This window comes from Colletotrichum truncatum (genome assembly GCF_014235925.2).
Source record: "Colletotrichum truncatum strain CMES1059 chromosome Unknown Contig_0003, whole genome shotgun sequence".
Lineage (NCBI taxonomy): Eukaryota > Fungi > Ascomycota > Sordariomycetes > Glomerellales > Glomerellaceae > Colletotrichum > Colletotrichum truncatum.
In genome coordinates, this window is record NW_027222400.1 from 2,441,437 (window position 1) to 2,466,258 (window position 24,822).

At 51.5% G+C, this 24,822-nt stretch overlaps 7 protein-coding genes across 7 annotated transcripts; 2 read left to right on the plus strand and 5 right to left on the minus strand.

The window, feature by feature from the left end:
• Window positions 1-685: 685 nt before the first annotated feature.
• Window positions 686-4,501, plus strand: CTRU02_205566 (carbamoyl-phosphate synthase arginine-specific large chain; the record flags this gene model as incomplete). The annotated part of the gene is made up of 4 exons (XM_036727562.1): window positions 686-1,028; window positions 1,120-2,801; window positions 2,944-4,335; window positions 4,394-4,501. 4 exons carry the CDS (start codon window positions 686-688, stop codon window positions 4,499-4,501), a joined length of 3,525 nt encoding a protein of 1,174 aa, XP_036580518.1.
• A 1,007-nt stretch (window positions 4,502-5,508) lies between these two features.
• On the minus strand, window positions 5,509-7,349 carry CTRU02_205567 (endoplasmic reticulum and nuclear membrane proteinc; the record flags this gene model as incomplete). Its single annotated transcript, XM_036727563.1, has 3 exons — window positions 5,509-7,042; window positions 7,094-7,218; window positions 7,266-7,349. 3 exons carry the CDS (start codon window positions 7,347-7,349, stop codon window positions 5,509-5,511), a joined length of 1,743 nt encoding a protein of 580 aa, XP_036580519.1.
• An 895-nt stretch (window positions 7,350-8,244) lies between these two features.
• CTRU02_205568 (preprotein translocase subunit Sec66) lies at window positions 8,245-9,084 on the plus strand (the record flags this gene model as incomplete). The annotated part of the gene is made up of 3 exons (XM_036727564.1): window positions 8,245-8,350; window positions 8,440-8,744; window positions 8,800-9,084. The coding sequence occupies 3 exons, from the start codon at window positions 8,245-8,247 to the stop codon at window positions 9,082-9,084; spliced, it is 696 nt and encodes a 231-aa protein (XP_036580520.1).
• A 476-nt stretch (window positions 9,085-9,560) lies between these two features.
• On the minus strand, window positions 9,561-10,110 carry CTRU02_205569 (uncharacterized protein; the record flags this gene model as incomplete). The annotated part of the gene is made up of 2 exons (XM_036727565.1): window positions 9,561-9,684; window positions 9,782-10,110. 2 exons carry the CDS (start codon window positions 10,108-10,110, stop codon window positions 9,561-9,563), a joined length of 453 nt encoding a protein of 150 aa, XP_036580521.1.
• A 1,546-nt stretch (window positions 10,111-11,656) lies between these two features.
• On the minus strand, window positions 11,657-14,104 carry CTRU02_205570 (origin recognition complex subunit; the record flags this gene model as incomplete). Its single annotated transcript, XM_070204571.1, has 7 exons — window positions 11,657-12,811; window positions 12,864-13,137; window positions 13,191-13,332; window positions 13,390-13,610; window positions 13,660-13,733; window positions 13,788-14,003; window positions 14,054-14,104. 7 exons carry the CDS (start codon window positions 14,102-14,104, stop codon window positions 11,657-11,659), a joined length of 2,133 nt encoding a protein of 710 aa, XP_070061675.1.
• A 783-nt stretch (window positions 14,105-14,887) lies between these two features.
• Window positions 14,888-17,144, minus strand: CTRU02_205571 (PWWP domain-containing protein; the record flags this gene model as incomplete). The annotated part of the gene is made up of 6 exons (XM_036727567.2): window positions 14,888-14,929; window positions 14,984-15,532; window positions 15,585-15,806; window positions 15,859-16,207; window positions 16,281-16,764; window positions 16,841-17,144. Coding segments are annotated over 6 exons (1,950 nt in total), but the record flags the coding sequence as incomplete, so codon positions are not given.
• Window positions 17,145-17,886: 742 nt separating this feature from the next.
• Window positions 17,887-24,555, minus strand: CTRU02_205572 (pre-mRNA splicing helicase; the record flags this gene model as incomplete). Its single annotated transcript, XM_036727568.1, has 2 exons — window positions 17,887-18,418; window positions 18,476-24,555. 2 exons carry the CDS (start codon window positions 24,553-24,555, stop codon window positions 17,887-17,889), a joined length of 6,612 nt encoding a protein of 2,203 aa, XP_036580524.1.
• Between the last annotated feature and the right edge of the window lie 267 nt (window positions 24,556-24,822).

Genomic DNA, 24,822 nt, shown 5'->3' on the forward strand with positions numbered 1-24,822 from the left:
GATGCGTCCTACAATTGAATAATCAATGTGAAGCTGTTCTGCTTCAGAGGTGACCAAGATGGCGATTGCAGTCAAGCTCTACGGCTTCTGCCACTAAGATCTGAGTAACTAGTGAAGCAAAATGGCTTAATGGAGGAGGAGTAGCAAAGGCGCAACCGTTGCGCCAATTATTTGCTAGTTGGATGCTGTGCTGAAAGTTTGGCCAGTTTGAATAGCCGCAAAACTCTGCTCAGTGCGCTTTGGCAGAATTTTTCCTCTTGCCAAATCTTTGGGCTGGACGAGGGGGTTTCCTGTGTCACTGCGGTGACGCAGAGCCAGCGATAACGGCCGTCCAAGTGGTCCCTGGACTGCAAACGGGTCCCTGAAGGTAGAGACCGCCTGAACTATTACCCCAGTTAGCGCCTTGGTCGATTGTTGGGCCCCCCGATCGGCCATTCAACAGCCCCCAGAGAAAAATTTCCTTATCTTATCGGGTGATCGGAGCCGGACCGCCTTTTTCGCTGAAGAGGACGACGCTCCAACTTCCTCCCCACAACCTTAACAAAGCTCAGGAAGAGTCACAAACCTTCCAAGCGGCGGCCATATTTCTCCTCTCTCGGTCCCAAACCATTCAATTGGCTCTGACCTTGAGAATTCACTCCCTTCATACTGGTCTTTGTCGCATTGGCTACTTGAGACCTTCACAATGCCGTCGGCCATGTCAAATACTTTGGCAGGTCGAGCCCCGGCCGTACTCCGACATGGTCGACGAGTCCCGACAGCTCTGGCTGGCCGCAATTTCACCCTCGCGGCTGTCAATGCCTCGGCCAGAGTCCAATTCCAGAACAGCAGCGCGAAGTTGCTCCAGAAGCGTCTTTTCAGCGCCAGCGCGCTTCGTCCTGGCAGCGCTCAGCAGTCTGCGCCGAACCCCAAGGCTTATCTTGAGAGCGGCGTGATCAAGCCCCATGTTGGTGTTGATGTTAAGAAGGTTCTGGTCATCGGCAGCGGTGGTCTTGCCATTGGCCAGGCTGGCGAGTTCGATTACTCAGGTTCGTGTATCCGACGATTCTTGGCAAGAGCACTGTCAAGAATGAGTCACAACTCACCAGGAGACCCAAGCTAACAAGAGTCATGATAAAGGATCACAAGCTCTGAAGGCCCTCAAGGAGGCTGGTGTCGCTTCGGTCCTTATCAACCCCAATATCGCTACTATTCAGACCAACCACTCTCTCGCCGACGAGGTCTACTACCTCCCCGTCACGCCAGAATACGTGTCGTACGTTATCGAGAAGGAGAAGCCCGATGGAATTTTCCTCTCCTTTGGTGGCCAGACCGCCCTGAACCTTGGTGTTCAGATGCAGCGCCTGGGTCTTTTTGAGAAGTACGGCGTCAAGGTCCTTGGAACGAGTGTCAGGACTCTTGAGGTCTCTGAGGACCGTGATCTGTTCGCTCGTGCCTTGGATGAGATTAACATCCCCATCGCCAAGTCAATCGCTGTTGGAACCGTTGATGAGGCTCTCGAGGCGGCCGAGAAAGTCGGATATCCCATCATTGTCCGTGCCGCTTACGCCCTTGGTGGTTTGGGCTCTGGCTTCGCCAACAACGAAGAGGAACTTCGCAACATGGCCGCTAGGTCTCTGACCCTTTCTCCCCAGATCTTGGTTGAGAAGTCCCTGAAGGGTTGGAAGGAGCTCGAGTACGAGGTTGTTCGTGACGCAAACAACAACTGCATCACTGTTTGCAACATGGAGAACTTCGATCCTTTGGGTATCCACACCGGAGACAGTATCGTCGTTGCTCCCAGTCAGACCCTGAGCGATGAGGAGTACCACATGCTCCGATCAGCAGCCATCAAGATTGTCCGCCACCTTGGTGTCGTGGGAGAGTGCAACGTTCAGTATGCTCTGCAACCCGATGGTCTGGACTACCGTGTCATTGAGGTCAACGCACGTCTCTCTCGTTCTTCCGCTCTTGCCTCCAAGGCGACCGGATATCCTCTTGCTTACACCGCCGCCAAGATTGGTCTCGGCCACAGCCTTCCTGAGCTGCCCAACGCCGTCACCAAGACCACTACTGCGAACTTCGAGCCCTCCCTTGACTACATCGTCACCAAGATTCCCCGCTGGGATCTTTCCAAGTTCCAGCACGTCAAGCGTGACATTGGCAGTGCCATGAAGTCTGTTGGTGAGGTCATGGCAATTGGACGAACTTTTGAGGAGTCCTTCCAGAAGGCCATTCGCCAGGTTGACCCGAAGTTTGTTGGTTTCCAGGGCGATAAGTTCGAGGACTTGGACTTCGAGCTTCAAAACCCTACTGATCGCCGCTGGCTTGCTGTTGGTCAGGCAATGCTCCACGAGAACTACTCCGTGGAGAAGGTACACGAACTGACCAAGATTGACAAGTGGTTCCTGTACAAGTTGCAGAACCTTGTTGACTGCACCCGTGAGCTTGAGCAGGCTGGTGGCCTTGAGGGTCTCAAGAAGGACCTTGTTCTGAAGGCCAAGAAGCTTGGTTTCTCCGACCGTCAGATCGCTTTGTCTGTTGGCAGTACTGAGGACAAGGTTCGCGAAGTTCGTCTTAGCTTCGGCATCCGCCCGTGGGTTAAGAAGATTGATACCCTTGCGGCTGAGTTCCCCGCTGATACTAACTACCTGTACACGACTTACAATGCCTCTTCCCACGATGTCACTTTCAACGATAACGGAATCATTGTTTTGGGAAGCGGTGTGTACCGCATTGGCAGCTCTGTTGAGTTCGATTGGTGCGCTGTCGGTGCTACTCAGGCTCTCCGCAAGATGGGCAAGAAGACTGTTGTTATTAATGTAAGTGCAATGCCTTTCCGCTCTCCTCCGAATACTTGAGGGTCCATTTCTCATACGGCCCTTCCCAACCTCATCTCGCCTATCCTCTCCCCTTCTTGACCTCAACTACTCCTAAATACCCGAAACGTCCTGAGACACTAAGCTAACTCACCCCTTGACAAACCCGGAAACCTACAGCACTGATTTCGACATGGCCGACAAACTCTACTTCGACGAGCTCAGTTACGAGCGTGTGATGGACATTTATGAGCTTGAGAGTGCCTCGGGTGCTGTGGTGTCTGTTGGTGGCCAGCTACCGCAAAACATCGCCCTTCGCCTGCAGGAGACGGGTGGCGCCAAGGTTTTGGGAACTGACCCTAAGGACATTGACAAGGCAGAGGACAGACAGAAGTTCTCTGAGATCCTCGACAGCATCGGCGTTGATCAGCCTGCTTGGAAGGAGCTTACGTCTGTCAAGGAAGCTGAGGCTTTCGCTGACCAGGTTGGCTATCCAGTTCTCGTCCGCCCTAGTTACGTTCTGTCTGGTGCTGCGATGACTGTCATCCACAGCCAGGAGGATCTGAAGGAGAAGCTCGAGGCTGCTTCTAGCGTCTCTCCCGACCATCCCGTGGTTATCACTAAGTTCATCGAGGGCGCCCAGGAGATTGATGTCGACGGTGTTGCTTCTGAGGGCAAGCTGATCATCCATGCTGTCAGTGAGCACGTTGAACAAGCCGGCGTTCACTCCGGTGATGCCACCCTTGTTCTGCCTCCTGCCAACCTTGATCAGAACACTATGGACCGTGTCAAGGAGATCGCTCAAAAGGTCGCTAAGGCCTGGCGCATCACTGGTCCGTTCAACATGCAGATCATCAAAGCCGACAACCCTGAGGGTGGTGAGCCTGCGTTGAAGGTCATCGAGTGCAACCTCCGTGCTTCTCGTTCTTTCCCCTTCGTCAGCAAGGTCCTCGGCACTAACTTCATCGACGTCGCTACTAAGGCTCTTGTTGGCCAGGAGGTCCCTGAACCCCAGGACCTGATGGCCGTCAAGCGCGACTACGTTGCCACGAAGGTTCCCCAGTTCTCTTGGACCCGTCTTGCAGGTGCCGACCCCTTCCTTGGCGTCGAGATGGCCTCCACCGGTGAGATTGCCTGCTTCGGCAAGGACCTTGTCGAGGCCTACTGGACTTCCCTGCAATCCACGATGAACTTCCGCATGCCCGAGCCTGGTGAGGGTCTGCTTTTCGGCGGTGAGCTGAACAAAGAATGGCTCATCACCGTTGTCAACTACCTTCAACCTCTTGGCTACAAGTTGTACGCTGCCGACAACGAAGTTAAGCAGTTTATCGAGTCTAACGCTAAGGGCAACGTCGCCGTTGAGGTCATTGAGTTCCCCAAGGAGGACAAGCGTGCTCTGCGCGAAGTCTTCCAAAAGTACGACATTCGTGGTGTGTTTAACTTGGCCCAGGCCCGTGGTAAGACCATCATGGATGTGGACTACGTCATGCGCCGCAACGCTGTCGATTTTGGCGTTCCTCTGTTCATGGAGCCCAAGGTAAGTTTCTTTTTTCGCTCTTAATATTCCATTTGATTGATAGCTGACATATATGTAGACTGCCATGCTCTTCGCTCAGTGCATGAGTGAGAAGCTGCCCCGTAAGGAGGGCATCCCCTCTGAAGTCCGCCGCTGGTCTGACTTCCTTGGCGGCAAGCCGTTGTAAATACACCACATTGAGGAATTTAAAAAAGAAACCGCTCACCTCCCCTTTCCTCTATTCCATTTTCCAAGGAGTTCGTGGTTAGCCGGAAATCTACCTGTCTTTTCATTTTTTAAAAAAATTCATCGGCAACGGGCGATGGTGTGATATCGGAGGGGGATTAAAAAAAACAAGCCTGTTTTAGGGTAAACAAAAAACTGGTTTTGAAAGATAGTAAATCATGTTGTCTCGCGTAACTTTGATACGAAAGACTTCTTCCTATAGTTATCGCGTAAGATTTGGACCCGCGCTTGCTTTCGTCGGGATTAGCTTGGAGTATTGAGGCTGTAATCGAAAGTTGAAAAATAACTTCTGTGTCTTTATCTTGTCAGTCCCGCTTACTGTATGACCCAGCGCAGCATGCTCTGACGATCAATAGGTTTGTTTATCTTAAGGTTGCGCTCTATTAAGCTATGACATCTGTTTTTGAGAGAATTGCTATGTGGCTGCTCTCCACTATGCCCTTGCAACCAACCCCTTTAGTCCCCTTCCTATGCCGATATGCTTTTGCTACCTTGACCTTTCAACGCCGGACCAGCCAAAACCAACTTGGCCGCCGAATTCAGCAACCGAATGGTCTAAAGCACCCTTTCTTCCGCAAGTGAGCCTGAGGACTCCTGGGTAGTGCCTGATGCCCTAGTGTCATATTCGCACGCCGTTGGCAATCGATTCGACGAATGCACCGACCAACACTTAGATCATCACCCTAGTGGGCGGCGTTCGTTCAGCCTGAAGGCAGCAAATCGTTTAGCAAGCGGTTCCTCCGTGGTACCAGTGTGCCGCGGGGAAGTAGCAGCATGCATTGCAGAAGAAATAGGGTGGCCCTCGGACTCCCGTGGGCGCTTGGGGATTCGCTCACCGGTCGATTGCAGGATGGCCTGCAAAGTCTGCCAGCCCTCGGTAGATCGCAATTGATACGTGTCAGCGAGATCATGCTGCGATGCAACTCGGCAGAGTAATGACTCCTCATCCTAGACTGTTGTCAGAGAAATGATCTGCAGGAGACGATGATTACAAACCTTCGAAAGGATGCCCATATGGTGAATGAAGCAAAGTAGATGAAAATTTGACATTTCCAGCCCGCCTTCCGCCGGCTTTTGACCTCCCGAGAACTTGAGGATCCTCGCAGCAGCAGAGTGTTCTTGACTTTCGCCCATGTACTCGCGATTTTCAATTGGAAAGCCCAACTGTGTAAAGGTGGGCTTGGACTCATCCGGAAAGCCGTGTGTCAGTGTCACAAAGAGATACTCCACAGGGAACGACGGCTTCGCGTTCTCTTGGACATTAGCTCCATACTCGTTGATTCTGCGGTAGAACACCTCGGGGATGTATCTTGTGCGACTGACGGATCCGTCGTCCTCCTCTTCTTCCCGAACAAGCATGACGTTCGGGTCAGCAGAAGGCTCGATGATGTCGGCGCGTACCATCTCTACGGCGTCATTAGATGCTTGGTACGATGAAATGGAGATCTCTCCCGACTCATTGCCTGAAATGATGCATGTAACAAAGTTGGAGCCAAACTTGCCACTGTCGCTCCATTTGGTGGGCTTTGGGTGCTGAGCCTGTAAACGTGAGATGAAACAAATTTCTTGGGAAGATAAGAAATAAGAATCAGCATGTCGCTTGCACACGACTGATCCGTCGCCTACACCCGTATCCAGAAGGTCGGTCCAGATAACGCCGATTTGCTGCAAGCCGCATAGTCTGGCAACCTCATCAATGTCTTTCTGGTTCTCCCAAGAGTTCAGAGAAATGCCATCAATTTCGTCAATTTGAGGCGGCTCGTAAATGGCCTCCACGACTGCCTTGACGCCGAGAGGTACAACTTCATACTCTGTGTATCGTCCATATAGGTAGCCAAGTCGCTGGCCCCCCGTCTTTCTCCACGCATCAATAAACGTATCGATGATGGCGGGTGATGAGAATTCAACATGGTCGACCATACGGAAAGGCTGCGGTTGAAGTGTAATGGCGCTGGGCTGACATTTTGTGCAAATGCCTTCGGGCCACAGCGGATGTCCAGAAGGGCAGTCTCGCTTGACCCTGAAGTATGGCTCCACAAGGGGAGGTATGAAGGAACTTCCGAGCTCAGGCTTATTCGTGGCGGAGTTGATTTTCCTCAAATATGAGTGGAATGACATATACTTGATCTTCTTTTCTTCCAAATACTTGGCGTTGAATGGGTCCAAAGGCATGCAGTAATCGCACATACCCTTTTCGCCATGCCGGCACATCTTGTCTCGCGTCCTTGGGATCTTACCATCCTTCTTATCTAACCGATCATCGAGTGGGTGTTGCTTCACTACTTCCCAGGGATTCTTGATCTTTTCGGACGGCGACGTCACCGGGGGAGGATCGATAGGGAGGTCTTCGGTAGGGAGGATTGGCTTTCCATTTAAGCGATTCGAAGATGCAAGATGGTGGACGGGCGGTTGGGCGCCGTTGGTGGCACCGTTCGACAGGGCGTCCTGGTGCTGGTAGTTGATGAAAATGAGGTCGCCATGCCTATATGTGTCAGTCTGCGCATTATCCCTTGAGCTCCCTATGTAGCCTTACTTTAGCCCAATCTGTCCAACCTTGAAGGAATCAATATCGACAAGCTTCTTAGCATCACCACCGGTCGGGGCGTTGGAGAGGGTAATGGTATTCGGGTCAACTGTCTTTGGAAGGTTTGGAAGCAACTAGAAAAGTTAGAACAGGCGTCAGCGGCTTAGATAGGAAGCCATACCTGACGTCCGAGCTCGCCGAAGGTATCATCTTTGTCAATAGTGAGACGGCTCATGCCGTCAGGACCTCGAAGTCTCAAAAGCATCTTGGGCGACCGAGGCGAACTATGCAGAGTCGTAGTGGATTTGAGATCAAATGTGGGTGGATATAAGTGGGATTATAAAATAATTCAAACTCGTTTCCTTTAAGACGAGCCCATAGAACCTCTTTCCTACTAGTCCTTGTTTCGGAAGTGAAAGTAGGTGGGCGTGGTGGAAGGAAGACTGTGGAAGGGTGTGTGGAAGATAGCTTTTGCTTAGTGGGATGTGAAGCTCTAGAACTTGACGTGCCACTCACCTCGCCAGGTGAACAGCCGAACAGCGTCATCAAAGGTGGTGCCTTACTGTGGGCCCGGCAAAACGACGGAGGGAGGGGCACACACCTCCAGCACACATCGCCCCTGGCATAGCTTATTCACCGCCCAACAGGGGCATTGGTGGCTTGAAATGAATCTATGATGAAGCAGCCACACTTGCCTTGCTCGGACCAACAGAGGTACCCTTGTACCCTTGTGCCACCTTGCAACTGGGGTCAAAGATTCCAGCGCCGCTTTACCAGAGATTGGGCGCTTTCACCAAGCACCAAAGGTAGAGGTGCACTTGGTATACCAAGAGGTCGTGTATCGCTACTAATTGCAGCATTTTGTTTTCAAAGACTCTTTGAGGATACAGCAAAATGCAATGGAAGTGAGCGAAAAGACGTAGAGTAAAGCAAAGAGATAACAAGGATAAGTCGCATCTTCCAGTAAAGCGGCGGGATATCTTTGACCCTGGTGGGCAGCCAAAAAAGTGTCCAATGCGACCAAGCTGTCATATTGTAACTGGACACGCTACATCAACGATCGACTAAACATCCGCTTCACCACCACCAATTTCTTTGTCCCTCGTTCACTCTCTCCACCATCCTTCCACGATCCTTACGAGCGCACAAAATCCACAACAATGTTCGACGTAGACTGGATGAGCCTTGTGCTCCCTTTTGCCTATCTGACTGTTCTCGGCGGCGTTTTCATGACCTTTTCTAAGATTTACAGACAACGGAAAGCCAGTATGTGATTCCCGCCCCACGCATCCTCGACGATGCGCAACGAGTGCACCAGAAAGGACGCAATTGCTGACAATTCTTCCCTTTTACAGCGCAAAGCGCTAACCTCGCTCCCTGGTTCGGCCCTCACCTCCAGCGCAACATCTACCTTTCCCTTCTGCATGTCGGAAACCCCGAGGAAGGCCAGGAGAAAGCCCCTAAGATTCCCGACACTGTCATTCGCGCTGCTCTCCTCCGCCGCGCTGTAGAGGATATTCACCGTCTGGTCCAGATCCGCTCCGCCAAGCAAGCTTGCAGCTCATTGTTGCAACGTGGAAGTGTTGGCGATGACCTGTGGCAGCGTTTCCAGCGTGCGGAGAAGGAGATGGAGGACGAGCTTCGCGACGTTGTAATGGAGGTTCGTACAGCTGCTCAAAGTCATTCAAGCATTTCATGACTGACTGTTCAACTAGGCCAACGCTCTCGCCCCCAACTGGGGCCAGTCCATTTTCCAGTCCGCCAACGAGATTGCCGCCAACACCATTGTGCGTAACCGACTCGAGGAGATCTCCAACACTGTCGAGCAGGAGAAAGAGTGGTGGGAGAAGCGCAGAACCACCATTCAGACCGAGTTCATGAAAGAGCTTGACGAGTCCGAGAAGAGCTCTACCGCTCCGCCTAGTGTCGACGGCGACGCTGTCCTCGTTGACTCGAGCACTGCCAGCACGCCTTCAAAGAAGAAGAAGGGCAAGAAATAAAGAGAACGCGCCCGATTTATCCGCTCTTTCTTCTCCCACTTCCTCTCCCACCTCCCTATCCCACACCCTTTGCGGCTGCAAGGGTCTTCGCGTCACGTCCCGTCATCACTAGATACCTCATTTCTCACTACTGTGTATGATACGGCAAGCGGCGAGAATCAAAGCATACAACGCTCGTCTGGTTGTGTTAGGCGTTCAGGGTTATACAAGAAGTTTATTTGCATCATGAATTGATTTAAGAGTCCACAAATCATTTCAGTTCCCCTCGCTCTGTCTAAAGGTCGAGCCGGAGGTTGCCCAGAGGGGGTTCTATCTCTATAGTCATGAGCGTATCCGTCTCAAAATGCTTTGATGTGCTGTATGTGATATCGACGCAATGCCATGCAAGAGAAAACAACAATAGAAACCAAAGAAAATCAATACCATTCGCCACCCTTGGAATTTCCCTCATATCCCGTCACCTAAGTGGTTTGCTCTCATGAGTACCACGGCATCTTCCTTCTCAGGGCCTCCTCGTCCTCAGCTATTCTCGCCTGTCGGGCTTCCTCCATAATTTGTTCCTCGGTCTTGATGCGTATCCGAATGGGGGTATCGCAGCCTCTGTAGGAAGGATAGTCAGCAAAGGGGTCATTAGCAAATTACGCGGGACTGCAGATCATAGTACACTACGCCGCAAATTGAGTCAAGCTCGACTTACCTGAGACCGATGAACTTTCCTATCTTCCTTCTTTTCTCCTCGAGGGTGAGGCCCTCACGCCACGTGATGGGGCAAGGGTATTGTCCCGACCAGGGCGAAGGGGAGCACTGGTGGTAGAAGCGCGCGAGGTCGTCCAGCTGGGACTCAGTGAGGAGCCAGAAGTTGAGCAGTGTTGCGGGGTATTGAGGATGAACGGCTCCAGTGGACATCTGCACCAAGGGGGCAAGTGGCAGACGCATCTGGCGGATCTTCTCCTGGAATACTGCATTGCGGGCAGCTCGACGGTTTCCGATGCCGCCGTTGGTGGTGCAGTGGTGCCTGGTTGCCATCCTTTTGACTTTGGTATCCGACTTTGGCGCCTTCCAAATGTGTTCGAAACAATTGAGACCTTGTTTCCAGTTTCTCAAATATACCAGGTATCTTGCGAGATGGTTCTCGAGGTTGATTTGACTTTGTATCGGTAATTCAAGTTCCAAGTCTCAAGGTGTCCACGTTGTCAAAGTAAAAGAGAGAGTGGTCTGGGCTGAGAAAGATCTCGACAACGATTCAAACGAAGTGAAATGAATGAGTGTGTATCATAAATGATATAATAAGGATCTTCGCGAGAACAGACTGACGTCTTTCAGTACTAGTACTAGTCTTGGGGGATCGTTTATTAAAATAGTCTTTGTGCTTCAGGTGGAAATGATTAATACCTGCACAGAAAGAAGAGAGCGACTGGAATATGGAACAAGAACGGTCTGCGTCTATTTTGTAGAAGCGACTATATTGGTTGATTGAAGGATGAGATTTCAAGACTGTTTATCGTCAACAATCACGGCGAGCATTGGTTCTTGTATTGAAGCAGAAATGCCCGTTCCCCACCATAACGCCGTTCTCCTTTCTTTGACAGAACAGATCCATTGCGAGACAAAACAAACGACCCCAAAGAGCCGATGAAGGAGAAAAAGAGGGTCGAGATTAGCAGACACTGGGGGAGAAATCGATCGGACCAGAATCCAGACCCAGCTCTCGTTGAAGAAAAGCCATCGACCCGGCCTGCTGGGACCCAAAGAGAGGCAGCAGCAGGAACTAACACGTCAAGAGAGACACATCTGCTTTGTTCCTCGGCCTCAGAGGCAGGCCGACCTGGGTAAAGCAGGCGAAGGTGGTGCGCCCCCGAACCCAGGGGGCCGGTTATTCCTCTCTATTTCCTCCTTTACCTCACCCAATGCGCCAAAATATTTTGAGACATGGCGCGGAGCGGGGAGGGAAAGGGGCCTCTCTTTGGGGCAGGTTACGGTGTGAGAGAGCCCGGATGGCCTAGAAAAGTCTCGCACCGGATGCACTAGATACGCCTTCGGTTCAACGTGGAGCTTCCGAGACAAGTTCCCTCTTATTTTCCTCCCCTTCCCCTTTTCCTACCCTCTTACTCTGGGAAGGGGGACGGCAATTCCAAAACCCGTGCTTTCGGCAGCCCGAGAACGGTCAGCGGAAATGGCTAAAAGAGAGAGGCTGAGCCCCCCGTTCTGTGGTGGTCTGGCCAACCAGAGAAAGAAGTGCCAGGAAAAACAATGGCCTTGTTCAAGAAGAGCACTGAGTAAATTTGACAATCCAACAGATTGAATCACCCGAGTCATTGATGATTGTTCCAAAAAGGGAGGGTAACCTTGGGGGGCAAACATCTTCTAACTATTTGACTGTATTCATAGAAAAATTACTTGCGTTTTGATATAGTGAGTACGCCTGCTTGTTCTTGAGAAGAAGGAAAGAAGACAACAAAAAATACATTAGCTACCGTGACAAACACCCCTGCTCCATCGCACGACAGAAGCGCTTCCCTATTGCACTTCAATCCAGGCTTTCCAAGGTGTCGTCACGGAAACCTTTCAGCTTTTAGAGCCACTTGAGCTTGGCAATGTGGTCCGTCTTCTTTCTACTCATCTTGACAAAGCCAAGGGCCTTTAGCTCGGCTAGGCCCCGATAAAAGAGCACCAACGCCGCCCGCTCATCGGCGTTCCCATCGCTTTCCGCAGCGTCGTCGCCGACACTGCTGCCCACCATGGCGTAGAAAGCGGACCATAGATCAGCGACATTGATGAGATTCCCGGTTTCCAAGTAGAGGTGATATAGAAGCGATGTTGCAGGCAGTGTCGTCGAAAGGCCCTCACCAGTAGTGCAGCACGAGCAGGCGAGGTAGTCCTGTGGTCGTCTCAGGCTGCGCTCAAATACATCCTGGGGCCGAGGGACGAAAACGTCTCGGTGGGGTGTCTTGGAATCGTAGAGCCATGTCTCGTGCAGGAAAATGTCGATGGCCGGCTCGCACCTTATGACGTCTTTGAACAACTCCGCAACCTGGTCGATGATTTTAGTGAAGGCTTTGTCGTTGTCGGAAAGAGCGGCCGAGTCGTGGCTTAGCTGCACTTTTTGCGCAACAACGGTTGTGCGGAGCACTCTGCTGTGGCCGCTATACGCGCTCCGCAAGGTGTTTCCGTCTTCCTGGGCCCTATTGACCAGCTCCTTTGACTCAGCTAGAAAAGCATTTACAAGAGTCGGTAGGTCCCCAGCCTCAGATTCCCATGCGGTGAGGCAAAGTTGGTGATCGCCGCAGGCTACGGCTGTTTGGACACGTTGTAACATTGAGACAAAGTCATCCGCTTGCATCCGCTTGATGCTTTCAACAATGTCCCAGCCCTCGGACGAAAGGGTGATCCCTTCGGCCACCGCTTTCATGTACATCTGAGAAAAGTCCTCCTGGACCACCCCCATGGCCTCGATCAGCTTAAGCGAGCGAAGCAGGCTAGTGGCCCATGCCCGTTTCTTCTCAGGAATGTCAAAAATCATTTCCCGCAGGAGGTCATCGTTCTCTAATAACGACCTTGCTAGTTTCAGATCCCTTGCTTCAACGGCGTTTTCGACCTTGCGCTGGAAAGAAGGGAGAGAACGAAAGGCCTCCAAGTGACTATCCTGGACGAGTTCGCTGTTCATCTCATCATCCTCTGAAGAGAAGACACTAAGGGGGTTGGCATAAAAATGGCACATATATGCGTACTACCCGTCGTCAGCACCGATTCGTCAAAGAACAAAAGACTGCCATGCTTACCTTGATGGATGCGACAAAGGTCTGAATGCTGGCAACCTGGTCATGCTGCCTGTCGACGAGATTCTGCAATAAGGTTGGACCAATATTCAAGGCTGTATCCGTGGCCGCAATGGCAGGTTTGAAGATTTGTTCGAGTATGGTTCCAGTCTGTACAACGTCAAATTGAGCGCCATAGATATGCTGGCAAGCGGACTTGAGCAGTCGAGCCTGTAAGAGCTCTACCGACGTCGCAATACCGAATAGAAGCGTAAACGGGATCCTAGGCCGCCACGAGCTATTGCCATAGTCAGTATTTTGTGGTCGAGGTGATAACCCGCGGCGACGCACTTAAAGAGAGTAATCAAATCTGACAGAAGCGTGCTGTCAAAGCCTTCACTATCCTGAAACGCGACAAAGATGTGGTCGCATCGCTGCGTCTTTGAGAAAGCGTACAATCCCGCCAGGTCGTAGTTGAGATATTTTCGACCCTGTCAATTGTAAGCCTTGTACATTTCTGTTTATGTGGCATAGTAACTTGCGTCTTGGCCAAATGCTACCTCCGTGTCCTCATCGTCAAGCGACCCTCGAGACGTGGCATCCTCAATAATCTTTTTGAGAGCCGCCTTGAGATTGGGCGCCTCGGACGACTTAAGTCTAACAAACTTGCTTCGAGTGCTCTCTTGGAGTGTCTCTGACAACTGCTCGAACAGCAAGTCCTGGGATGCAATATTTGGCCCAGTGATAACAAAGGCTGCAGGGATCTTGTGTCTACCCAGATGTTAGGAGGTATTGCCTTCAAAACTTTGCTCTTACTTACTGTGAACCGGCTTTATCTTGGACAAAAGCAGTCACTTGGTCTAATGTGGCCGAGTTTGCATCTCGCAATATTTTCTTGAGGGTTTGCCTTAGCTAATGCTACCGAGCTCGGTATCGGTGATTGCATACCTGTACTTTGGACTCTATCCTAGCCCAGCTAGCCTTGAAAAGTTTCTCACGTAGCTGCACGCATTCGACGAGCTCCCCTCCGTTTAGCAATGAAGAGAATTTCGTCAAGGCTGTGTCGTTCGCCTCTTCATTGATAGCATTTATGGATACACGTCGTCGTTTTGCAGGCCGGTCAGTTCTGGTTTCATCCCCCTGCGGACGGAAGATGTAGGCAGCCTGGACAAGAGTCAGTGTTCTGAGCTCTGTGGTATGAAAACAATACCTACTTGATGGTCCTCCTGAGTGAATTGAGTCCCTTCGATGAGTTCGTCGTTCATCGTGTGGAAATGTTAAGATATCGTTATTCACTGAGGCAGACAGTCGGTAGAGTAATGAAACCGAAACGCGCTTTTCTGGGTAGCACGCGTCGGGCTGGGGGCACAGACAAATATTGTACTGTCAGCGGTCGCGGCACTGTATGACCCACGGTTACTGTAGCAGCACGTACAGTGCAATTTGATGTCCGACTTTGGGCATACTCAAACTCAGGCATACAATTTCACAGCAGGCTTAGGGTTTGCATGAACCCGTATCATGAAATATCCTAACAAATGACATTAAACCAATTCTCCTAGGCCGTGTGGAAATAATGACTACCAGTCTCGTCTCCCTCTCGCTTTCGCAAACCAAAGACCCGATGTGACCGCCGTTCCACCCCCCAAACCGGGGCCTTTACCATCCTACATCGTCATAACCTGAGCAGGCGGCTTTTGCAGACCATCCAGGCATGCCTGGAACGTCATCCTCTGAGTTGGGTCCTTTCTCCCTAGGTAGCTTTTGGCCCCTTTATACAACGAAACCTTCCCTCGGGACGAAACCGCGTGCGCTGTCTGCGGGATTACCGCTGTTCCCTGTCATCCAACGCTCCCAGCTGCACCGCTAGAGATAGGGATGAGTAATTTTACACCGAACCCAAAACAAGACACCGCTTTTGCGATTGAAGAAAAACCGTATACGCCAGGAAACGCAAGTGGCCAGGCCTAAATAGCCCTGGGTCGCCCAGACTACCTGCTGGGCATATGTCTTTACTTTTGAGCACTTCTGCGACGTAAACGGGATTCCTAAGCCTTAGCTTCAACCGGTTCCGGAGGCGCAGGTGCAGACTACGAATTGGGTTAGCATCGTTCGAAACGGTTCAGGAAATCAGCGTCTCTTACCTCTTCAGCTGGCTTTTCAACTGACTCTTCCGTTTTTTCGGTCTTTTCTCCCGCCTTTTCAGGCTCCTCGGACTTCTCGTCCTCGACTGTCTTTTCCTTCCCGTCCGTCGCATCTTTGTCGGCCTCCTCGGACTTTCCAGTGTCCTTCGACTCCTCCTTAACGCCGTTCGAGTCGGCGGGGTTCTCCTTGGAGTCAGTGGAAGTCTTACCAGAAGTGCCGTTAACACCGTTGGTAGCAACCGGAGTTGAAGCCGCCGCGGGGACTGCCGCCGTCTCGACACCACTGATGATCTTGTTCCACTTGTCCAACAATGTCGATGATCGGTCTTTGAGCTTAAACTCATCTTCCTTCGGAATAGAGTCAAGCTTCAAAATGGCCTTCAAAACCTTGTGGATCTTGGTCGCCTTGATGATAGAAACCTCGAGGTCAGGAAAGCTCTCCAGTTTCGTAATATAATCCGACATCATCTTCATCTCTTCTTCCTTGGGCTCCTGATCTCTCGTGAGAAGACCCTTCTGCAGCTTGTGACGCAGGAAAAGAACCTCTTTCTGTTACGAGGTGTTAGTCACTGAAGCTTAACATATCTTGGGTATGAATTACCTCTTTACGCTGATGTTTCTCTTCAGCAGTCAACTCAGGCTCCTTAGGAACTTCCTTCTCCTTCTTCTCGGCACCGTCCTTCTTCGACGACTTGGTCTTCGCAGGCTTTGCAGCTTGATCTTTTCCAGACTTTGGGGTTGCAGTTCCATTTGTCGTCTTGGGAGTAGAAGAAGTGTTCAGCTTGATCTTGGGCTTCTTTGCAGACTCGGTTCGGGCAGGGGTCTGTGGTAATGGTTAGTGAATAGGCTATGGAATAGATGGCCTGGCAACCCACGCTAGCGGCCTCCTCCTCGGCCTTTCTCTTCTTCGACTTGGACTTCTCCTTCGGAGTTGGGGCCACCTCCTCATCAGCAGCATCGCCCATTTCGATGTCCTCGTCGTCAAGGATGGCTGGGGTCTTTTTCTTGTTCTTCTTCGCAGCTTCTCTAGCATCCTTGGCAGCCTGCTTCTGAGCTAGTTCATCTTGGTACTTCTGCAATTCTTCCTTGTAGTGTTCGAGCGAATTCTGTTCAATGGCAAGTTCGAAAGCGTCCCGCAGCTCCACCTTCTTCACCTTATCGGTAAGCAGTTCAGTCGCCTTCTCCGCGGTGAGTTCCTGCAGAGCGGAGTTGGGGACCCAGCCACTAGTGATTGTAGATCAGTAACGCGGTCTCGTCTATAGGTTAGAATGCTGGATAAAGCAGGGAAAGGGCTCACAATTCGTTCGTGCGAAGATACATGACAGGGAACGAGCGGTCATTTTGTCTCTTGCCACCGTCGGCGAAGTCTTCGCGATACGTTCCATCGGCACGCTTAGCAGTTACGGGGCGTGTCTTGATAAGCGTCTCGGGGAGCATTTCTTCGTCGCAAATAATGACAGGCCATTGGGGGTATCCCTTGAGCTTCACAAGGAAGTGATCACCTGGCTTCGCGTCCTTGTGGGACAGCTTGGCCTTAGATGCTTTCTTGCTAAGTTTCTTGCCCTTATGCTCCGGAACTCCCGAAGACCTGCGACGCGCCTTTGACTTATCAGCTGTCGCATCAGTAGCGGCGGGCTCTTGCTCTTGATCATGCCCGGTAGCAGATTCGGAGGCTTCCTTCGTCTCGGGTGCGTCTGTCGCGTCCTTCATTTCGACGTCTGTATCGTCGGCTTTGGATGGCTCTTTAGACTTGCTAGCAGGTTCCGCGTCTTTGGTCTCGGCTGGTGGAAAATAATGCGTTAGCAACAAGTACAATTGCGTGATGTTAAACCGAAATCGCGGATGGACAGCGCGTACAATCTGTGGTCTTGGACCCCTCCTCCTGTGCTTCCTCGGTATTGTCCTTGGCAACTGCCTCGGAGGATTTCGCGTCATCAGCAGCAGCAGCAGGCGCATCAGAAGCTTCAGCTTCAGTCGTGGTCTCGTCTACCTTCTTTTCCACCTCCTCAGCAGCAGGGGGCGCAGATTGGCCGCTGGTGGTCGGCTCGTCAGACATTGCGGGCGATGCGGCGATAACTATTGATAATGGTGCAGATGGAGACTCGACAGGAAAGTCGCGACGCCAAAGATTAATTGCGATGGGGCAAAGGGACAAGACGCGTTCTGATACGCGCAATTCGTGATGCAGTTAGTCGCGACGATGGTGCGGGATAAGTTTGCTGGACAGAGGATGATGGGCGCAATTGAGAGCTCCCCGTGTTGTGGTGGCAGAAAAAGGCGACGGGCTAGAAAAAGATGAACGCAGAAACTCTTGGAGGTTGGACGCGGATGACGGCGGACACGTGACCTGGTGCTGATCCACAAGGGAACGAGTTAAATCGCGGAGTCTCAGTTGCAGCGTAGTGTGCGTGCGTGAGAGGGACGTGACGGTGGATGTGGCCCGGTCATTGCCCAGCCCACCGATATGCTCCTACCGCAACACAGCCACTCACCCCCTTTCCTTCACTTAAGCATCATAGTAGCGCTCGCCCGAATGGGCAACCACTGAAATGAAACCTTGCTCTTCAATTATATTTTTTGACTTTGATCACGTTGTTGGAACCAGTGCCGTTTGCTCGCGTGATGGCCCATATGGGCAACCGCGTCCAGGATCCGCCCGCCAACTTGTCCACTGAAGCAACACCCTCCGAAACCACTGTCGCATCGCACACAGTCTGCACAACCGGCCATCAGGCGACTTAACCCTGTCAAATGAGGACAAGAACCACCTGTAGATTACCTGTAACGGGAAGAAGAACTGACTTTGGCCCAATGTTTGTCTATTATCCTCCAACTCCTCTTGATCGATATTGTACACATAAAGACGTCGCACGGACGGGATTCCTCTGCCATCATTAGGGCATCTACTCGTCGTCCTCTTCCTCGTCGCTGTCGTCCACATCCATGCCTTCTGCTGCCTCGACAGAGAATTCGCGTTCCTGGTCCACCCCGACGTAGCTGTCGCTCATTAGGAACAGCTTCAGATCATGCTTACCAGCCGTTGGCACGGTGAACTCCAACTTGACCTTGAGCTCACGGCCAATTGTGACGCGCTTGATTGCAAGCAGATTTTTCGTTCTCTCTTCGCCCACCACAAGCCACCAGTTCTCCAGTTTCTTGGCCGGGTAGAATGGCGCATGCACGGTCGGATCGAACTCCTCATCTTCATCAACCTGTCGTTGGATCTGCACGCTGAGGTAGGCAGGCTCATTGGCTCTGATATCATCCTCGTCCAGAACACTGTGTTCGAGCTCGATATCGGGGTACTTGTCGTTCGTGAACGCCGCAGCTTGAGCCAGCTGGTTCTGGTTGAGCCCGAGACGCTTGATTAACTTGGCGTAATCAGGATTCTCCTCAGGGTTCATGGCCTCCATGAAATCAAAGATGTCCTTAATACTGCAAAAGGATTCAGCGTTAGCGTTGCACAAGAACGTTGATATGAGAGGTACATACCCAAATTCGTTCGCCACCTTAACGACCTCAGGCGTGAAGTGAGGAATCTGCTTCAAGGGGCTGTCGCGATCCCACATAGCCTGCACCACCATCTGTGACATCTCCATGGCATTCATAGCGTTGAGATGACCATCAGAGGAGAGAATGTCTACAGTAGCACTCAAAAGACTGAGGACCTTGGAAATGATGACTTCCTGGTCCTTGGCAAGATCAATCGGCAGCTGCATTCTGGAGAAATGCGCCTGGAGAAGGACAAACGCCTTGAAGTGCGCCGAGTCATAAACGGGATCCGACATCTTGACCGGGATACGGTCATATATGCGGCGGAGGATACCTTCCTCGTGCCTTCTGATTTGAATAGCCTCAAACTCGGTAGCCGAGGTAATGATCTCTAGCACACCCTTAAGTTTCGTCTTCGCGCTGAGCGATAGAAGGAAGGTCTGCATGGTGATGTAAGAGATGTTGTAGTAAGCCGCAATCATAGCAGCATTCTGCGGCGCAACCGAGCCATCATCTTCGTCGAGCTCGATGATCTTCGAGTCACTTAACTCTTGGAGGGTGGTCTGAATAAGATCCGACATGTAGTCGCTCAGACCGTCCTGCGTTGTGCTAGTGAGGCTGTAAAAACTAGGGTTGGCAAGAAGTCGCCTGTAAAAGTAGGTAAACGTCGTCCAGTTGATGGCGTCGTCACCAGACTCGATCATCTTGGTACTGATCTCGGTTACGAAGGCATCGTGAAGGTAGTTGTGCAAGTGCGACTCAACGGGAAGAGCCTCGTTCAGGAACTTCTTGTAGAAATCCCTCTTAGCCGCCGGAAGCATAAGAACACCGCGTCCTCTGCCGTCCTTTGAAGGGCGGAGGGCTTTGCCAAACATATGCAGGACTTCACTGAGGGAGTAGTCGACATAACGGTGTTCCCGGCCTTCGAAGTACTGAGTGCCCATGACAACCACTAGATGAGCCGTGCTGTTCAGCTCCCAACAAACGTCACGAGAAGCAACCAGAACTTGGATAGCACCGTGCTCGTACAGATGCCTAACAATACGCTTGTCGCTTTGGCTGAGAGCCTCGTGGTAATAACCGACACCATGGGAGAGAGCCTCCGCCAAAGCTTCTTCGTTGACGCGCTCGAGCAGAGGTCGCAGCTGCTCGAGCTCGGCATGCAGAAAGCGATCTTCGTCATCATCCATGAATGCTGCGGTCAGCAAATCACGGGTGGTGGCTCGCGTTTGCTTCCGGCTTGGAACAAAAACGATGGCTGGCTTGTCAGCGGACATCTGTGTGATGGCCAAGTAAGTGGGCTTCGCCATGGACAACATTAACGAAGGGAAATGAGGGTTGGTGTAAGACTGAATGTGCAGTTCGAGAGGAACAGGGCGAACGTGCGGGCTGAAGTTATAGATGTCATGCTTCTTTGCATCAATCCACTCTCCGAGATCACGAGCATTGGCAAGTGAAACTCCCAAGGCGATAATTCTCATGGGAAGCTCCGTTTGAGTTCTGATGTAATGCATCCTTGAGACGATTATCTCGTAAACGTAACCCATCTGGTTACCCAACAGATGGATCTCATCAGCAATGAAAAGCTCAACGGTAGAGACATTCTTCCTGCGCTTCCATTGACGTGACAAGACGTCCCATTGAACAGGGGTAGCGAGAACAAGATCACTGCGTTCCAGAATCTTCAGGTCCGTCGTAGTCTCGCCCGTTAGCTTTTCAATCGTCTTGCCACCGCGGAGGTCACTGAGTCGCTTCTGCCAGTCTTCGAGGCGCAAGTCAACCAGCTCTTGTGAGGGTGCGATGTAAACGGCGCGCCCACTGTCCGGCTTGGACCAGTGACGCAGCAGCGCGAACTCTGCACACACAGTCTTGCCGCTGCCGGTTGGAGCACCAACGAAGACGTTCTGGTCGGTGTTGTACAAAGAGTTGAAGGTTTGTGTTTGAATGCGGTTAAAGTTATCCCAGCTGGGGTAGAGCTTCGTGTACTCCTTAACCTTTAAAGCGGATACAGGGAGTGGCTGAAGCTCGAGAAGCTCGGTGTGAGGAGGGAACCTCTCAGGAAGAATCAGCTTGTGAAACGAAACAGGCAGTCTGGTTTCAGAGTGCATCCAACGGTCCGAGATAACGGAAATGAAATAGTTGGGGGGCATAGGCTCCGTGATCGGGACAGTAAAGTCAACGACGTGTTCGTTGGACTCGGACTCAGCATACTCCTTGCGTAGCAGGAACTGATCGCTGAAAAGGATATCCTCTCCGTCACAATCTTCGACAAGGATCCAGAAGCTTTCGGCGGGTCCGTGAACTTCAACGTCCCACTCAAAGTTGGGGGTAATGCTAAGCTCAACTCGGAGCATAGACCTAGTCAACGGTTGGACTTGAGCTTGTACTTCAACTCTCGGAAACTTGGCCACCAGGCTACAAACAGTTCTGCCGGCCTTGGGCATGCCAAGCAGCTCGCCCATGCGAGGAGGGTCAAGATCAAAGTAGCTGCTCCAGGACACCTCAATTCTCTCTGATTTTTGCACAATGTCTCTTGGGCAATTGGGAAATTGGCGCAGGGGTGACATGGTGGGCCACATTCGCTTCTCGGCCATCTTGCACAAGTCCAAAGCGGTCTTCGCCACAGAGGCCCATCCCTTCTTCATGGTGATTTCGAAGATAGCGCGAAGAATACGACCAGCAGATTGAGTGACATAAACCATGTCGGCCATGAGAGCAAGACCATCAAGCTTGAGACGTGAGATATAAGCTTGCAACAGAACGTTGATCTTGGCGTGAGGCTCCTCGATACTTTCCTTGACTGGAATGGGAACTCTACCCAGCAGCTTCGCAAGTTCAAGCTTCTCATCCTGACGCACTGGAATGTACTTGAACTCTGCGCTGAGTGAGAAGACTCGGAAAAGTTCAATGGTCGTGATTGACGGTTGAATAAGGTTGTTGTAGGTATCCATAGAGCCGTGGGTGATGTAGTAGTGCGATGCGATGCGGCCGAGCTCTGTTGACTGGAGCTTCCCGGTCTTCTCATCGTACTTGACTAGATTTGACTTTCTCAGTACAACTGACGCAGAATGAATAAGATCGACTCGCTTTTGTTCCAAAGCTTCATCATCCTCATATTCCGCGCCAACTTGGTATAAACCAGGAGACCGCAGCATACGGACAAAGAGATAGGTGTAACCAAGCCACTCGACACCCTCATCTCTGCTCCTGACATTTCCGAGAACGATTTCAGCATTCAGGTTATCTACCAGGCGGCTGACAAACTGACTTTCGATTGGCAGCTGCTGGTTGAGAAGGGACAGGTAGTATTGAATTTCGTTTTGGGTCGTAATGATGATACCTTCTCCGTAAGTATCGAATTGGGGACGACCAGCACGGCCAAGCATCTGCAAGACATCTTGAGGGCTGAGCTCAACCCAACTACCCTTCTCCGGGGAGTAAACCGAGGTACCCTTAATGATGACAGTGTGGGCGGGCAGATTAACACCCCAAGCTAGGGTCGCAGTGCACACCAACACTTGAATGGCACCTCTGGCAAAGAGATCCTCAACGTCAGTACGGTCGATACGGTTCATACCAGCATGGTGAATACCAAAGCCGTAGGGCAGAATGTCTTTCAGATCCTTATCAGTAGCCTGGCTGGCGGCTTCGTTGAGAACTTCACGACTACCAGCGTCATGACGCAGGATCTGATTGATCGTATCCATCTCGAGAGCCTTGTCCCTGATGTACCGAGCAGTCTTGGCAGTCTCCTTTCGTGAGTGAACGAAAATGAGCATCTGATTTCTGTTGGCACCGACATGCTCAATGACCTTGTTATATGTAACATCGTTCATGGTCTTTAGTTGTTTGATAGCCTTGCGATCCGTAACACCAATAAACTCCTGTCGGAGAGGGCAAGGGCGGAAACTGCCGTCAAAGTGGAAGAGACCAGTGTTGATGTCTACACGTAAAAAGCTGGCGACATCCTTGTAGTTTGGCAGTGTTGCGGAGAGACCAATTAGACGCACCGGCTCGCCTGTCTGCTCTGTCTTCCGGATTGTTCTGCTTACGATACTCTCAATGACTGGGCCACGGTCATCATGGAGAAGATGAATTTCGTCGATGATAACCAAGCGAACCAGGTTCGTGTAGGTGAGATCGGTTGCCTTTCTCGTGATGACATCCCACTTCTCAGGGGTGGTGACAATGATCTGAGTTTCTGCTATTTGTTGCTTGGTAAGCTGTCGGTCACCGGTTAACTCAGAAACTTTGATGCCGTATGGCTCAAGTCGTTTGCCGAAATTGCCGACTTGTTCCTGTACCAGAGCCTTCAACGGTGCAATGTACACGATCTTAAAAGCATCCAAATCAATGTCACCAGTCTCAGGATTCCGGTTCTTGCCAATCTCTCGCAGAATGGTGAGCATAGCCACGTTCGTCTTTCCACTGCCAGTTGGGGCACAGATGAGCATATTGCCGTCATCTCCAAATGCTGTAGGATAGCACTTGGATTGGATCTTGTTGAGAGATTTGGCAGTGCTGAAGGGTAGGCGAGACCATTCGGGCATGTCGGTAATTGGAATAAGTGTGTCACCTGGCTCGTTGCGCTTCTTGGGAGCAGGAACGTGAATTTCCTCGTAGCCTTTGAAGGTACGTTTTGTCGAGCCCTCAGGGAGTCTGACTTTGGGGTTGCTCATCAAATGGTTGCCCTGGTCAAATACCAAGTTCTCCAAGTTTATAAGCTTCCGCGGCTGCAGTCCTCCCACCAATCCCTGAGGACGCTCTGGCTCAGGGACGGGCGCATCTGTGAGTGAAGAAGCTTTGTCGATGTCCATCTTTATCTCCATCTTCCGCTTATGGTCATCTGTCTTCTTGCCAAACTTCTCGTTGAGAATCCATTGAAGGCCCTCTGAGGCCATTTCTCGTTCAATGATAGCCCTTTCCTCGTCTGTCTCAGCTCTTGAGTGACGAGTAAGCCATACAACCTTTTCTCGGTTCTCGATAAATAGTTGAACCAGCTCGTGATGCTCGTAGTCAAACAGCTCCATAAGGTCGTTCTCAATTTCTCGGAGGGACTTATCATCGCCACCCTGCTCATCAGGCTCGCCGGAAAGGATACGAAGAGCATCAGTGGCCTTGTCGTGCTGCTCATGAGAATCCGCATAGAGCCTGCCGATTTGTCGCTGCAACCAGAATGCATCGATGTCTCTTGCGGGGACTGCCTTTGTCTGTTTCCCTTCTTGTGCCTGTTTTTTCGGTGCAGAGTCGATTATCATTGCGTCGTCGTCCACGTTCTCTGTTTCAGCACCGTCGTGGGCAGGCTGGTCTTCGTCTTCCTCGTCCGCATCCTCGTCTTCAGAAGACTCTTCCCGAACCTCATTAACAATGCCACCCTCTTCATCCTCAGAATCCTCGAAGACAACAGCGACACCCTGACGTTCGTCCAATTCTGCGCCGTCAGCGTCAGCAGCATTGGCGTCCATGTCTTCGTCTTCATCCTGTGCATCGTAATCGGTAATCTTTTTTCCGAGGTTCACAAGCTCATTAAATTCCTTTGCGCTCATTGAAACACCAAGAATATCGTCAATTTCCTTCTTTTTCTCCGTGTCCTTTAGGTCATCATCCTTGAGAAATTCCAAGATTACGTCGGCTGCACTCAAGACGGTAGACTGAGGTACGTCACCGAGGTTGTCGGACACGATTTTAAGAATCAACTCGAAAGTCGCTCGGGTCGCTGGCGTCCGTGGGCGATAGGTGATGCCCTCAATGAGCAGATCTCCGGTTCCCAAAACACCTGTGCCCCTCGCTTGCGCTGCTTCGCTCTTCCTCTTTCGCTGCTCACGCAAGAGCACGTCTTCACCCTCTTGTAACCTTCCGCGTTCGATTTCGGGCAGGCCATTCGGCTTCTTCTGTTTCGGTGCGGTGTCGCGTGCGACGCGTGCTCCCATGTCACGGATGCTCAGCTTGCCAGCAAGAGACTCCGGATCACCAGTTGCTTCATCGTTTCGTCGCGACACAAAACGACGGTCCGCCTGGAGAACCAGGTTGGACATGGCCGAGTACTTGTATTGAGAGACATCGCGGTGTTGGTCCGACATCTTGGCTATGAGTGGAGGGGTATCGTATCGTATCGTGAACGCCTGAGTCTGTAGGTGATGATGGAGCTGTTAGAGCTTGTTGAACAACAGCATAAGGCGGCTTGCGCCGAGTTTTTATCCTTGAAAACGCCGTATGCCCAACGTATAAACTAGACCATCCGTCTAATATGAGTTTTTTAGATTTTGCGTTGTATTATTAGACTCAATGGGAGACGTGTAGCTGGGTGGCCAGGTAGGCGGAGGCGTGTAGCGATGTCTTCAACACCC